General features: G+C 46.9%; 1 protein-coding gene across 1 annotated transcript in view; it reads left to right on the top strand.

Moving 5' to 3' along the window:
• The first annotated feature begins 882 nt into the window (after positions 1 to 882).
• TGFB2 (transforming growth factor beta 2) overlaps positions 883 to 12,480 on the top strand; it is a 58,630-nt gene continuing 47,032 nt past the window's right edge. Inside the window, exon 1 of the mRNA XM_014876916.2 lies at positions 883 to 1,645. Within this exon, the coding sequence (XP_014732402.1) occupies positions 1,303 to 1,645 (343 nt within the window). The 5' untranslated portion in view covers positions 883 to 1,302. The remainder of the gene's footprint in view (positions 1,646 to 12,480) is intronic.

Genomic DNA, 12,480 nt, shown 5'->3' with positions numbered 1-12,480 from the left:
CGGAGGGGAATAAATAGCCGGGCGGCGGCGCGGAGCCCTCCGCTCCCGCAGCCCCTCCACGTCACTTCGCAGCGAGCCGAGCACGTGGGGCGGGGAGATCGTATAAATCTCCCTCTCCCTGCGCGGCCGTGATGTTATCTGCTGGCACCCGTCCCCTCCGCGCAGGGAGAGCCGAGGGGCCGGGGGCGGCAGGCGGGGGGCGCCGGGCGGAGCGCTAGAGCCGCCGGGGCCGGGGCCAGCGCCAGCCCCGCGGGGGAGGCCGGCGGGCGGGGAGAGCGGCGCGGCGCTGCGGCCGGCTCCGCGCCTGCGACCCGCGGGAGGCTGCCGGGGCGCGGCGGCGCTGCCTGCCTGCCTGACCGCGGCGCGGGCTCGGCGCTCCGGCAGGAGGAGGAAGAGGAGGGAGCTGGGAAGAGCTGTGCGGCGCGCAGCGGGCCCGGGCGGGGGTGGGTCGGTGCATGCGGCGCGGGGCGCACGCAGCAGCCTGCGGGACGCGGCCGCACGGGGGATCACCGCTCGCCGCGGGCGCCGGGCGCCGCCGCGGGGCCGGGGCCGCCGCCTGCCGCTGCCGCCGCGGGGCCGGGGCCGGGGCCGGGCCGGGGCTCGGCGCCGCCCGCCGGGCGCACACGTGCGCGGCTCTCGGTGCCCGGGCTGAGCGCCGCCGGGCGCGGGGCGGTGCCGCTGCCGCTGCCCGCCGGGAGCCGTCGGGCGCCGCGGGCGCACGGCGGGGCTCAGCGCCGCGCCCGCACCCTCTCCGTGCCGGCTGCGGCAGCGCCCTGTGATACCCATCACCGCGCCTTCTCGCCCTCCTTCTTTTTTTTTTTTTTTTTTTTTTTTTTTTTTTGGGTTTTTTCCTTCCCCCTTTCCCCCACCCTCCCCCCCTTCGGATTTTTGTATTACAGCGCGCTGAGAGCAGCCTCTCTGCCATTTACTTGATTTGCGGGTTTGTTGTATCTATTTGGGGGCTTTTTTCCTCATCCTTTTTTGCTGTCCGGCTCACTCCAGCCCCGAATTTTATCTAGTTGTAGCAACTTGCTTTTTCTTTTCTATTTTTTTTCCCCCTTATTATTATTACTGGTATTTTTTTTCACTGGCGCCTCCCGTGCGTTTTCCTATTGCGAGCCTCCCTCGCAGCCCGGTTTTTAAGAGCATTTTGTCTGCAGATCTCCCCTTTGTTTGCACAGATCCCCTTTTTATTTTTTTCGATTTTTTTTTTCTTGTTGGTCGTTGTTAAAGTCACTTTTATTTTTTTTTTTTTATTTTTTTTTTTTGGTGGTGGGGGGGCGCTGTATTTAAACACTTAAAATGCACTGCTATCTCCTGAGCGTGCTCCTCACCGTGGATCTGGCCACCGTGGCTCTCAGCCTGTCTACCTGCAGCACCCTCGACATGGATCAGTTTATGCGCAAGAGGATCGAGGCGATCCGGGGGCAGATCTTGAGCAAACTGAAGCTCACCAGCCCCCCGGACGAGTACCCCGAGCCCGAGGAGGTGCCCCCGGAGGTCATCTCCATCTACAACAGCACCAGGGACCTGCTGCAGGAAAAAGCCAACCACAGAGCCGCCACTTGCGAGAGGGAGAGGAGCGACGAGGAGTATTATGCCAAAGAAGTCTACAAAATAGACATGCAGCCTTTTTACCCCGAAAGTAAGTCCTCTGTGTTTGTGCATGTGTGCGTAATTTCGCCCCCGGGGCTTAGCGGTGCTCAGCACGGTTAAATAGTACCCCCAAGCATCGTAATCTCCCTTCTCTGCTCGGCTCGCTTGTCATCCTCAGCATCGCTTCGGTGGAGGCTTCTAGGGTTTAATTTAGGTGACGGGGTATCCATATGACCGGGTGGGTATGTTGGGGGGGTCACCTGTTGCCCCAGACCCCTCTGAAGTGACCCAGGAATGCCTCAGGGTGCCTCTGCTGCCACCGGCACCACGTACCTGAGCAGAGCTCCCCCCTCCCGGGATCCCTGTCCCTCCCCAGCACCGGGTTTAGCTCCCCGGCAGCCCCGAGCACAGCCTCCAGGAAGAGCCAATATCTTTCCACTGCTCTTGTTTCCCTTGGAGTGTCTGGAACGGGCAGGTTTCCATCTCTCCATAAGTGAAAAGGAGGTCTTTAAAAAAAAAAAAAAAAAAAAAAAAGTCGCCGGCTCGTCTTGTCTGTGTCCCTCTAGAACATTGTCCTGCAGAGTGCTGTTCACATTCGTGCTCGGAGAGGACAGAGACGTCCTCCCTCCTCTTCCCACTTTAACTAGCCTCCCCTTTCGGCTAGTGGGCACTTTTCATTTCAGGTACAGAAAAACTTTTCCCTTCTGAGTAGCCTCGGTTCTTGGAACCTGTCTCAGCCCGTCTGCCTTTTGCTGTTTTTAACGACCTTCTGGTGATCCATGCCACGTTTTGCACAAAAAAAAAAAAAAAGAAAAAAAAAAAAAGAAAAAAAACGGGTACAAATGCTCTGTGCTGATCAAATCCGCTTAGAGTGATTAATAATCATTGCGACGTGCCTTTTTGTTTTGGTAGTGAAGCTTAAGTGCATAGACTTAAAAAAAAAAGAAGGAAAGAAAAAGCACCGCACTGCCTTAAAAGAATCTAGATCATCATCATACCGAGGAAAGTGAAATACCAGAAGCAGAAAATAACTTCACCGTTCACATAACCAAACCCTAGTCCCTAGTCATTTCATTTAGCTCGCTTCCCTCCCCCACCACTTGATGCCCTATATACTTGCTGTCTGTTTCTCAAAAGCACATAGCTCTTGCTTAAACAGATAATTCAGCCATCTTGGTAACTTTATCCTAGAGTTTCTAATTGCATTTTCCCCTTATTTATTTTTAGTTTAGCAAGTTGTAGCTTTGGGGCTTGCTCCGTCTTGCATGGGATAGTCCTAGGATGCCAGCCAAGGTATCTGAACCCCACGCTCTGTGCAGCTGCCTCCTTTTCTTCCTTTAGTCTTAAATGACAACATCAGGTACAGGACATCCTGGCAGTCAGAGCCATTTTATTATTGTAATTATGGCACCATCCTTAATAGCCATGATAAATACACTCCACCCTTGTTACCCTTGGGGAAGAAATACTTTCTTTTTTTTTAAAAAAAACCCACATATTTGGAGCCAAGTGGGTATGAGCAGAGCAATTCAGTATAATTCATAGCCACAGCAAGAACACAGAAGTCATGCTTGTTTTCCACGTTGATGTACTGTATTATTTTGCTGGTGGTTTTGGTAGAAGCCAGCACTTCCTTTTGAGACCTATTAGATCATACTTAGGGCAGAGGAGCACCTATGGGCAAAGGTTGGGAAGAACTACAGCAGTGCCTTGGCCTGGGGAGTTGACCCTGTAGCAGAGAGTCTCTCAGAACTGTAAAGTGCATCCGTCCTGATCACATCTGTCCCCTCTTCTTGCTTCAGCAAACTACAAAGAACCAGTAGTCCAAAACACAGCTGCATACTTCCCAGAAAATTAAAATATCTGTGGTGTGTGACTTGGATGGTATTGACAAAAGAGGATCTATTTTTAAAACGTTGTCAGGGGCCAGATTTGGTCTGAAGGTATCGATAGAGGCTTTGGAAGAGCAAAGGAGATTGCAGGTATCTACCAACAGAGTGCATCAGACGTTTGGGATCCGAGGGCCAGCCAGCAGCAAATCCAGCACTACTGTGCGAGGGCTGTCGCTAACATCACAGTAAGTAGGTTAACTGTTTTTCCACTGCTCTCTAGTTATGCTGGATGGAGTGAACCTTTCCAAAAAAGACAGTAAGGAAGAAATCACTCCACCATATTTTAAAGGAAGAAATTGAAAGCGCAGCTCTGGCGGCCACAGGCACTTTCTCCTAGGCATTTCAGAGTGGATTTTTTTAACTCTACAGTGTCTGCTGTGTTGGAGAGGCAGGAGAGAGAAGGGGATCAGTGTGAATGCACTGGAGGTCAAAAGCTGCTTGCAGGCAGGCATGGGAAAGATCAGTGGTTCAGTTTTTACCACAAGTTGTTAGCGTTCAGTAACTGACTACGACCCAAGTATTACAAATATGCTCTAATTATACTCATAGTCAGCAATATATCACTACAGATCGCTGATAGGTCTTCGTGGGGCATTTTGTAAAGTTCAGACTAAATATTTTTAGCAATGAGGAGATTTAAAAGGAAAACTATAAGAGATATTGTATATACCCTAAGGCATATTTTGTCTTAAATATTATCCTTGGCCAACTGTACTGTATAAATACAGTAAATATGAATAGAACTGGCAAGATGCCAATCTCCTGGGATGAATTTTAGTCAAGAAGGTATTTATGGGATATAAATAATACTGTGTCAACATTTAAAGAAGGGATCTGATTAGTTTTGAAATTATTCATATTAATCTTTTCACATGCTGTTAATTTAAGGCTCAAACTAAAGTTGTGCTAAGGTTTACTGATAGTTTGCACTGAGGAAATAAGGGGGCATCTGGCTTGAGAGTCCACTTGAGGTTAAGGACACATCGGGATATAGGTGGAAATTCAGCGAGTCAGGGACTGCCTGACCCAAAAGCAACAGATGCAAAAGAAGTGTCAGAAAAAAATACTACAAAGACATTTGGAAAAAACAGAAAGCTTTAGTCTGTCAAGGATGCCTTGTGCTCAGGACAGTATGCATCTGTATGAGTCTGAATCTCTCCTAAGTGGCAGCCAGAATTTGAGGTTTTTCAGAGCAGTTCAAAGAGGAAGGTTGAATATGGTGTTCTCTGAGCACAACATCAGAGAATTCTTGGGAATTTTGTGCCTAGGCAAAGTTACCTGAGTGAATGCTTACAACTGGTTACTGTGAGTGCTGGATCACATCAGAAGCTTCTTACTTACCAGTTCTTCATTGAATATCTAGGGCCTAATACTTAAGTTAGGTGATGATTGCCATTTCACTGAGAGTAAACAGAAATTTAATGCCAACACTATTAAGGATTGTGAATTGTAATGCTAATGAATAACGGGCATACTTGAGAAAAACAGGAAACGTGTATCTGGAGGCAAAGGCCCATTCAGTCATCTTCATTCAAAGCAACTTTTAGCACAGCCAGTGAACTGGTTTGTAGTGATAGCTTAAGGCCAATGCAGGTAAATTTTGAAGTTTTCTGCATTCTTGAGGATAGGTTTGTCAGTACTCATTAGCCTAAGAAAAAGCAGTTCTTCTGGGTTTGGGCCTCATTCTTCATGAGTTTTAAGCTACCTTAAAGGTGTGTGAAGGAGCCTCCATGGCTTCCATCCTGCACTGATGGTCAGGATTAGTCTTCTCAGGAGCTCTGTCCCATGAATATTGCTTTGCTAGGCCATCGTTCTGCTGAATATTTGCCCCATGAAAGACAACATTATAAGCTGGCAGGGCACAATGGCATGCTTCTACTTTATCAACAAGGACTCAATTTACCAGCAATTACACATATGTGGGTTCCTTGTCTTCAGAACTGCTCCTGCAGACGGCTCCCAGCACTGACTGCATCATTACCACAATGTTAACAGCTCACCTATGTTTGCATTTAGCACGACACAGAGTCTAATCTGTCAGGTTTTCCCCGTGTTATTAATGATATGGAAACAGACTCGGGAGGAACAACTTATTTTAAAACTTTCTAGCTATGCTGGACCTATGGTTGTGCTCTGGAGCACGTCTTGTAGGAGGAGGTGTTTGCCAGGCATACTCTCTGCGTTACAGAGAGCACCTGAAGCAATGTGAAGTCTTTCCCAAGGAGAGACACGGGGGGAACAGTTCTTCATTCCTTAAGGAATGACACTTAATGCAATTTTCATAGGTGGAAAACCCCAGGAAATTCCATATGGCTTTAGAAAAGGCACAGGATAATTTTCTAGACAGTAGTCCTCTACATACTGAGAGGGATAATAAAATAACATGCTCTGGTGCACTAATGAAGGGCAGCACCACATGTGCTTCCTGCCTGGCTTCTGAATCACCAGCCACTTTTACTATAAGCAGGGTGCCAAGCTGGGGAGCAGGGGGGGAAGGTCCAAGAGCCAGTCTGGAATGATACATGGTCCTTGAGTTTCTTCCGGAGGATGAAGCCTGCAGAAATGCTAAACACGCATGACCCCCATCTTTAACACTGCATGGTCAGATGAGCTACAAGACAGGGCTATATTTCCAAGTCCTTTCCATAGCCCTCCTGGAATTTCTCTCTTGTGTCTGTTTTAAAGAGGCAGTTTTCACTGTAGTTTGGTGAGTGAGAAAGTTTGACAGAACAATGGAATCACTTAGGTTGGAAAAGACTTTTAATGTCATCTGAGTATAACTGTTAACCTATCACTGTGAAGTTCACCACTAAGCCTTGTGCCTGTGTGCCACACATACACTTTTAAATACCTCCAAGGATGGTGACTCAACCACTTCCCTGGGCAGCCTGTTCCCTGTGCTTAAAAGCCCTTTTAGTGAATATGCAGCAGTGCCCCTGCTGCTCCCCACCCTCCAGCCCTTGACAGTGTGAATGTTTTATAGTCCCAGAGACCTTTCTGGAAATCTGCCCTTGTCTTCTGCTCCGTGGCTGGAGATGTGCAGGGAGTGCCCAGAGCTTGTGCTCTTCTTGCTGGCTCTACTTGCAGGACTAGTATGAGTAGGTGATTGAGTGAGGAAAGCAGAGCATCATCTTCATTAGATACTGGTTTTAGCCTTGCTCCTCTCTGGTACCCTGCATGAGAACTGTACTGGCCATCAGGATGGCAAGTTACTACTGCCATTATTTTGCTGTCAGCTTGAGATTCCTGTCTGCACCAGAGCTGAGCAAAAGAATGAATGAGAGAACTGGCTGTCATTCTCAGTGAGCTTCTTCAACATAGCCCTGAAACAAGCACGGAGCTTCACACACACGAACAGGCTCATTAGCATTAAGGCTGTGTGTATGCCTAATTAGCTTCCTGAGTTGGGGCCCGGTTTATGGTGCATTTGCAGGGATGAACAAAGCTAGACAGTTCAAATCCCTCTCACTGGGTGGAAATCTGTCATTTGGGCATGGGAGCCCAGTGAAAAGGAAATGCTTTACAGCATGTTTTAGAGAGGAAAGAAGAAACTCTTCAGTGATCCTGAAGAAGGCTGACCCTGTTGGGCAGCTGGCTTCCTTTGCCTTTGCACTGATGTGCCAGACTGCTCCTGTATTACAGATAAAGAGAGGAACCCCAGGGTATGGTGACAAAACAAGTCATGAGTGAAGACACACGAACGTTTTTGCTCCTGTTGTGAAACCACATGCAGCATGTTTTCAAGCAGGCAGTTTTTAGCTTGAGGGGGATACGCTCCCCAGGTATTATTTAATGTATTAATGTGTTACGGATGTTTCTGCTGGTTTGTTTAGATTAAAGGATTGGTTTGGCCGTTTGTTTAGGGAAAGCTTGCACCCTGCCTTCCAGCACAGGCTGTTGCTTGCTTCCCCTTCAGTGTGTGCTGTGCACAGTCAGTGCCTAGCTCCAGCATCACTGTCAGTTGGCTTCCTGTAGTAGTCAATCTGAGGCAGCAATGTTTCTTCTTAAAACATCTCCCCCATGCTTGTCCTTGCTGTCTGTGCTGTGCTAAGTGATTGCAGCTGGGCACCCGACTGTACAAGACATACAGCTGCAAGGTATAGAGGAGAAATTCAAAGATTTGTCTGTAACAAGATGAGAAAATGTTGGGAAAAAAACCCTTAGCATCAAGGGTTGTGTTTTATCTCCTTCCAGTGTGACCGGTTGTGTTTGAATTTATGAATTACTCATGAAGCTGTTCACTGCTGTGATTCTCTCAGCTTGAATGGCACAGGGCTGGCTTTGCAGAAATGAAGTGCTAGACCTGGCTTTGTTAGACCTGTCTGCTCTTTATAGTTTTTTTACACGTGTTTGGTGCTCTGCAAGTTGGTCCACAGTACAGAAGTTGCTTCTTTGGTTAAAATAGCATTCTTTAAAACAACCAGGTTTTCCAAGGGGAACGTGGCAGTTCATACCACTGGGAGAGCTTCTGGCTCCTTGTGTTGGAGGTTTTGTTGGATGAGTTCAGGCAGCTGTGCAGAGAGACTTCTCACTCACTGTGAAGAGACAGGCTCTGCTGAAATGCATCTTGTGTTGTTGTTTGGGCTCTCTGGCATCCATGTTTGGTTTCCAGGAGATGCTGGACCTCACAGGCACTCTTGCAGCAGATTTGTGGCAGAGAGTGTGGAGAGGATCTTCAGAACATTTATCCCTTGTTCAGGTTTTAATTTGGACAGTGACTGAGGAGTGCTTCTCATTTCAGGTGTGATGCTCATTGATACATTCAGACTCTTCGTTGCAGACCTGAGCTTTTCCCCTCTGAATCCTCCTTAGGGAGGGAGCCTCTTTTTGTTTTTATGTAGTACTTAGTACAGTGTGGACTTCAGGTTATTAAAAATAACTGTATAAATTATAAAACATAAGTTGACCTCATAGCTGAACCTGCTTTGAGCTGGAGATTAGACTTCCAACATGAATTAACCTGTAATCCTTGTAATACTGCATTTTAATGCAAGGAAAACAATGCATTGTATTTCAGCTTCCACAGGGTGGTCTTGATTCAAAGTATCACCATGTTTCTAAAGATGTGCTGTTTTCTTGGATTTGTCCCTCTGCTGTAGCTTTCCTGCACCAAAATGTTGCTGTTCTTCTCTCCCTCTGCACACGGTTTTATTTTGCTTTTCTTGCTTGAATGTTGCTTCTCAAATAAGCATGGTAAATTGCATGAAAATAGACTACTGTATTGGACTTCAGCAAAAGCTGTGGCACAGTTTTAGGCAAACTGAGGAGGGGAGGGGAAGGAAAATGTTGTGATACTGACCTTTCACTTTGCTTGTTTGGCTCCTTCCCATCGTATCTAACCCACACTGCACTGACAAATACCACATCTGTCTTGACAGGCAAGTTCACAAATAACCATTCATTCATAACTTGGAGCTGCTGTAAGACTCCTTATGGATTGCTTAATCTGACAGTTGTGCATTTGAAGCAGAGGCTTTGTAGGATGACCGTGATTTCGGTCTGGCTTTGTGGGAGCTGGGGGGGAGGTCAGGTCTCGTGTGAAAGAGGATCCTGTGCTCGAGGGTGTGCCCTGTGTGTGCATGTGTGCACACACACGTGCATGCGTGCACTCTGCGGCATCCAAACAGCTCTTCTTGCCAGGGCCCAAATTGGAATGTTCTGGGAAAGATAATTTAATTTTTAGCTCCTGGATTCATTTCAGTGATGGTAATTTCAACACTTCCTGGGGAGAGTCTATCGGTGGTTATGTGCATCAAATGCAGCAGTAAATCTGTCATTCTTTCCATTTCAGTTTTTCAGGCTTACAACTTCGTTATTTTTCCCTGTTTGGCTGGTGTTAGTATCCAATGTTTTCCCTGGCTTCATCTCTTTTAAACCCCTGCCTTGAATTTTAAAAGGCGAGCTAAGCCTGTTGAAGTTCCTTCTCTTACTTGTTTTTGTTTACTTACAGCATTTGCAATTCAGCAGCTAGCTCAGCTGAAATAGTGATGGTAATATATCCTTACCATAGTGATGATTGAAAGATAGGAATCAGAACATGTTGGTTTTCATTCCTTGGAGTGGAAAAAATACCCAATCTACAAAATCCCCCAACCCTGTGGGTGAACTTTGTAATCACAAGGCTGAAAAACTAGTAGGTGTTAGCAGCACTGACTCTTTTGAAGTGGTCAGAGAGCACCTTGCAATCACATATTTGATGAAGGCTTCTGCACAATAATACTTACTAATCCTGAGCATGTAGCTTTATGTGCAGCTGATCTCCAGTACCCCAAATTGAGAGAGTGGTCCTTGCTTATTTGAGTGGGCATTGTCCAGTATGCACAAAAGTACTTCTTTTGGGCTTTGGGCAAAGTGTTATAAAGTTCTCTAGGACTGCCAAGATGTACACTTGGAAGAGCACCCACGAAACTTTACATCTTCCAAACAGCATGCAAAAACCATGCTGCAAATTCAGCCTCTTGTGATGCAGCAGTGGGTTGGAACAATGGCACAAGTGGAGATCAGGGCCTGGTGTTCTCCAGAGCCTGGCACAGGCTGCTGCTCCTTGTCCCATCTCTGCTTGGTCCCATGGGTGGCCCCGACTGGCAAGGCTGAGAGACATCTCTGCTGCCCCTGACCACGGAGGGTCAGCTCTGGGTGATGCTCTTGGCATCACAGCTCCTGGCCTTTGTGCTTTGGGGCTGTGGTGCAGGAATTGATCCAGCTGACCGGAGAATAGTTAAACAGAGCACTTAATGGATGCCTAGTAAGCAAGATTTATGGATGCCAAGGTTCAGGTCCACTGGCAGTTCATTCCTGCTTTCAAATGCCTGCAGGGGGTAGCGGGGATATTTGCCTTCTGGGAAGGATAAGTGATATATTGTATTCGCCAACATGATGGGACATTGTAAACAGTCTGGAGATGTGTTGGATCTATGCAGATCATTGATGTTCTCATTCTCGCCCAATCTCCAAGAGATCCAGCCCAGTTTTCTTGGCTGTTGCAGTTGGCTCTGGGCCTCCCTGGCAGAGCAAGGACTTGTACATCTTCTGCTAATCACTGCTTTATGCTCATATTTTTCTTGATGCACGCTTTGGAAGTGAAGTAGCCACATTTCAACATTGAGGTTTGCTGAAAGATGTCTGTAGGTTTTGCTTGTTGTGCTCGTTGCGTGTTTATCCAGCCTATGATAGCAGGCTATTGCAGCAGACACGCATCTCTAGGTCTGTGAGTGGGGAACAAGTTCCAGCTCTCTTGAAAATCAATCTGCTGTTCTGATCTGGTGGTGTGATAGGAGCTGAGAGGCTCCCTGCCAGGATATACAGTTTGCAAGGCAAGGGAGCTAAGTGAGCAGCTTTGGCCCCGTTTGGATGGACTCGGAACAGATTGTTGGGGGCCTGACCTTTCTCTCCCTCTTTGCATCTGGATTCCCCTGTTCCAGCTTGCATTTCTCCCTGATGCTAGGAGCCAGGTATCTGGCAGTTTCACATTCCTCTTGCTAATCTGGGAAGAAAAGAGCCCCAAAAGAACCTAGAAAAAGAAATCTTTATGAAGGTGGCCACAGTCTGAGGTACAGCAGTATCATGTGTCTGAAGGAACTTGCCTCCTTCCAAGCTGCAATCCCATTATTTACCACACTTTATTGGGAAACCTGATTTTCTCTGGCTGGAAGTGTATTTGTTGAGGTAGAGTCTGGAAAGGAATCTGCCTCATGCACACTTGCCACCACTGGGCCAGCTGTACATGTGATACAGTCAAACCTTTCCATTTCTCTGCCTTTTGAGAGTGTGTTCCCCAGATTAAGGGCCCTGGTCCAAAGCCTGCTGAAAATGCTGGAAGTCTTTCCACTGGCTGCAGAAGTCTTTGGTCAGGTATTAAGTGTCATTCCTTTGTTTCAGGGAGTGGCCACTTCTCCAGTATATATTGGGGTGTATTACTGTAATGTGGTGCTTTCTCCTTTATTGAGTTTCCACTGGAGACATTCTTCTGCATAAGGCTCTGAAAAACAAAGACCACGTTTGAAAATGAACACCTTAGTTAGCTTTATTGATGGACTCATTTGTTGGCAGATGTCATCTGGGTTCAGCATATGGTGGCAATATGGCAAGAAGTGCAGAATGCAGAGAAGGAGGAATCAGTTAAAGTCCTGTACTTCTTAGGTATTCCACATCTTCCCCAGTCTGAAATAAATGACCATCTGACTGCAAAGGTCTTGGCAAATAAACATGGCATAATATACCTTTATCATCCTCCCTACAGCGAGTTTTTGTCTAGAAGTTCATCACTCCACATCCAGAGGCTTCTTAGAAACATGTGCAAAATCAGACTTCAGCGCCAGGAGCAGGGAAGAATCTAAAGGCTTTGACTAAGAATGTGGCAAATCTCTGTGCAGTGGACTGTAAAGAAAGGTCAGGGCTAAGCCAACAAGGTGTTTTTATGTTATCAATAAAATCCTAAAGTCAGTTCTGCATAGAGCTGGAGCCAGGAGGACCATTTCTGAAAGCCAGTTTGCTACATGATATATGCTGAGTTTACAAGCTGGAAAGCCAAGAAGTTTGGGAACAGGAGCTGTGCTTATAGCATGAAGGTGCATGTGGTTTTACATAAAGCTTCTCTGACTTGATATGTCTCTAAGCTCACAAAATAACGAGTTAACTTTTTGAGATACATTTTTTTTTGCATGGATGAAGAGCTGAAGCAATTTAATTTAAGTCAGTAAAGTCACTCCAGATTTTTTCCTGTGATGTTGAAACTGGATTCTGTGATTGTTTAGGCAAGAAGAACAGTCATCGTGGCCAGGGCCAGCAGCACCTAAAGGAGTGGCTTCTTTGTAACCTTTGAGAATCCCAGCCTTCTGTTCAGATGAAGTCTGAGACAGTTAAATCTGCTTTGCTGATAAGAAATGTCCTGAATGCTGTTTTGTATCATGTTTGTACTACTGCTGTGTACTTCTTAAAGCCTGAAAGGACTCAACATCCACTACAGGTTGTTAGGGTTTTGTGTGTTCGCTTG

This window comes from Sturnus vulgaris, chromosome 3 (genome assembly GCF_052056855.1).
Source record: "Sturnus vulgaris isolate bStuVul1 chromosome 3, bStuVul1.hap1, whole genome shotgun sequence".
Classification (NCBI taxonomy): domain Eukaryota; kingdom Metazoa; phylum Chordata; class Aves; order Passeriformes; family Sturnidae; genus Sturnus; species Sturnus vulgaris.
The sequence above is the reverse complement of the archived record's forward strand: the minus strand, read 5'-3'. Positions and strand labels throughout refer to the sequence as shown.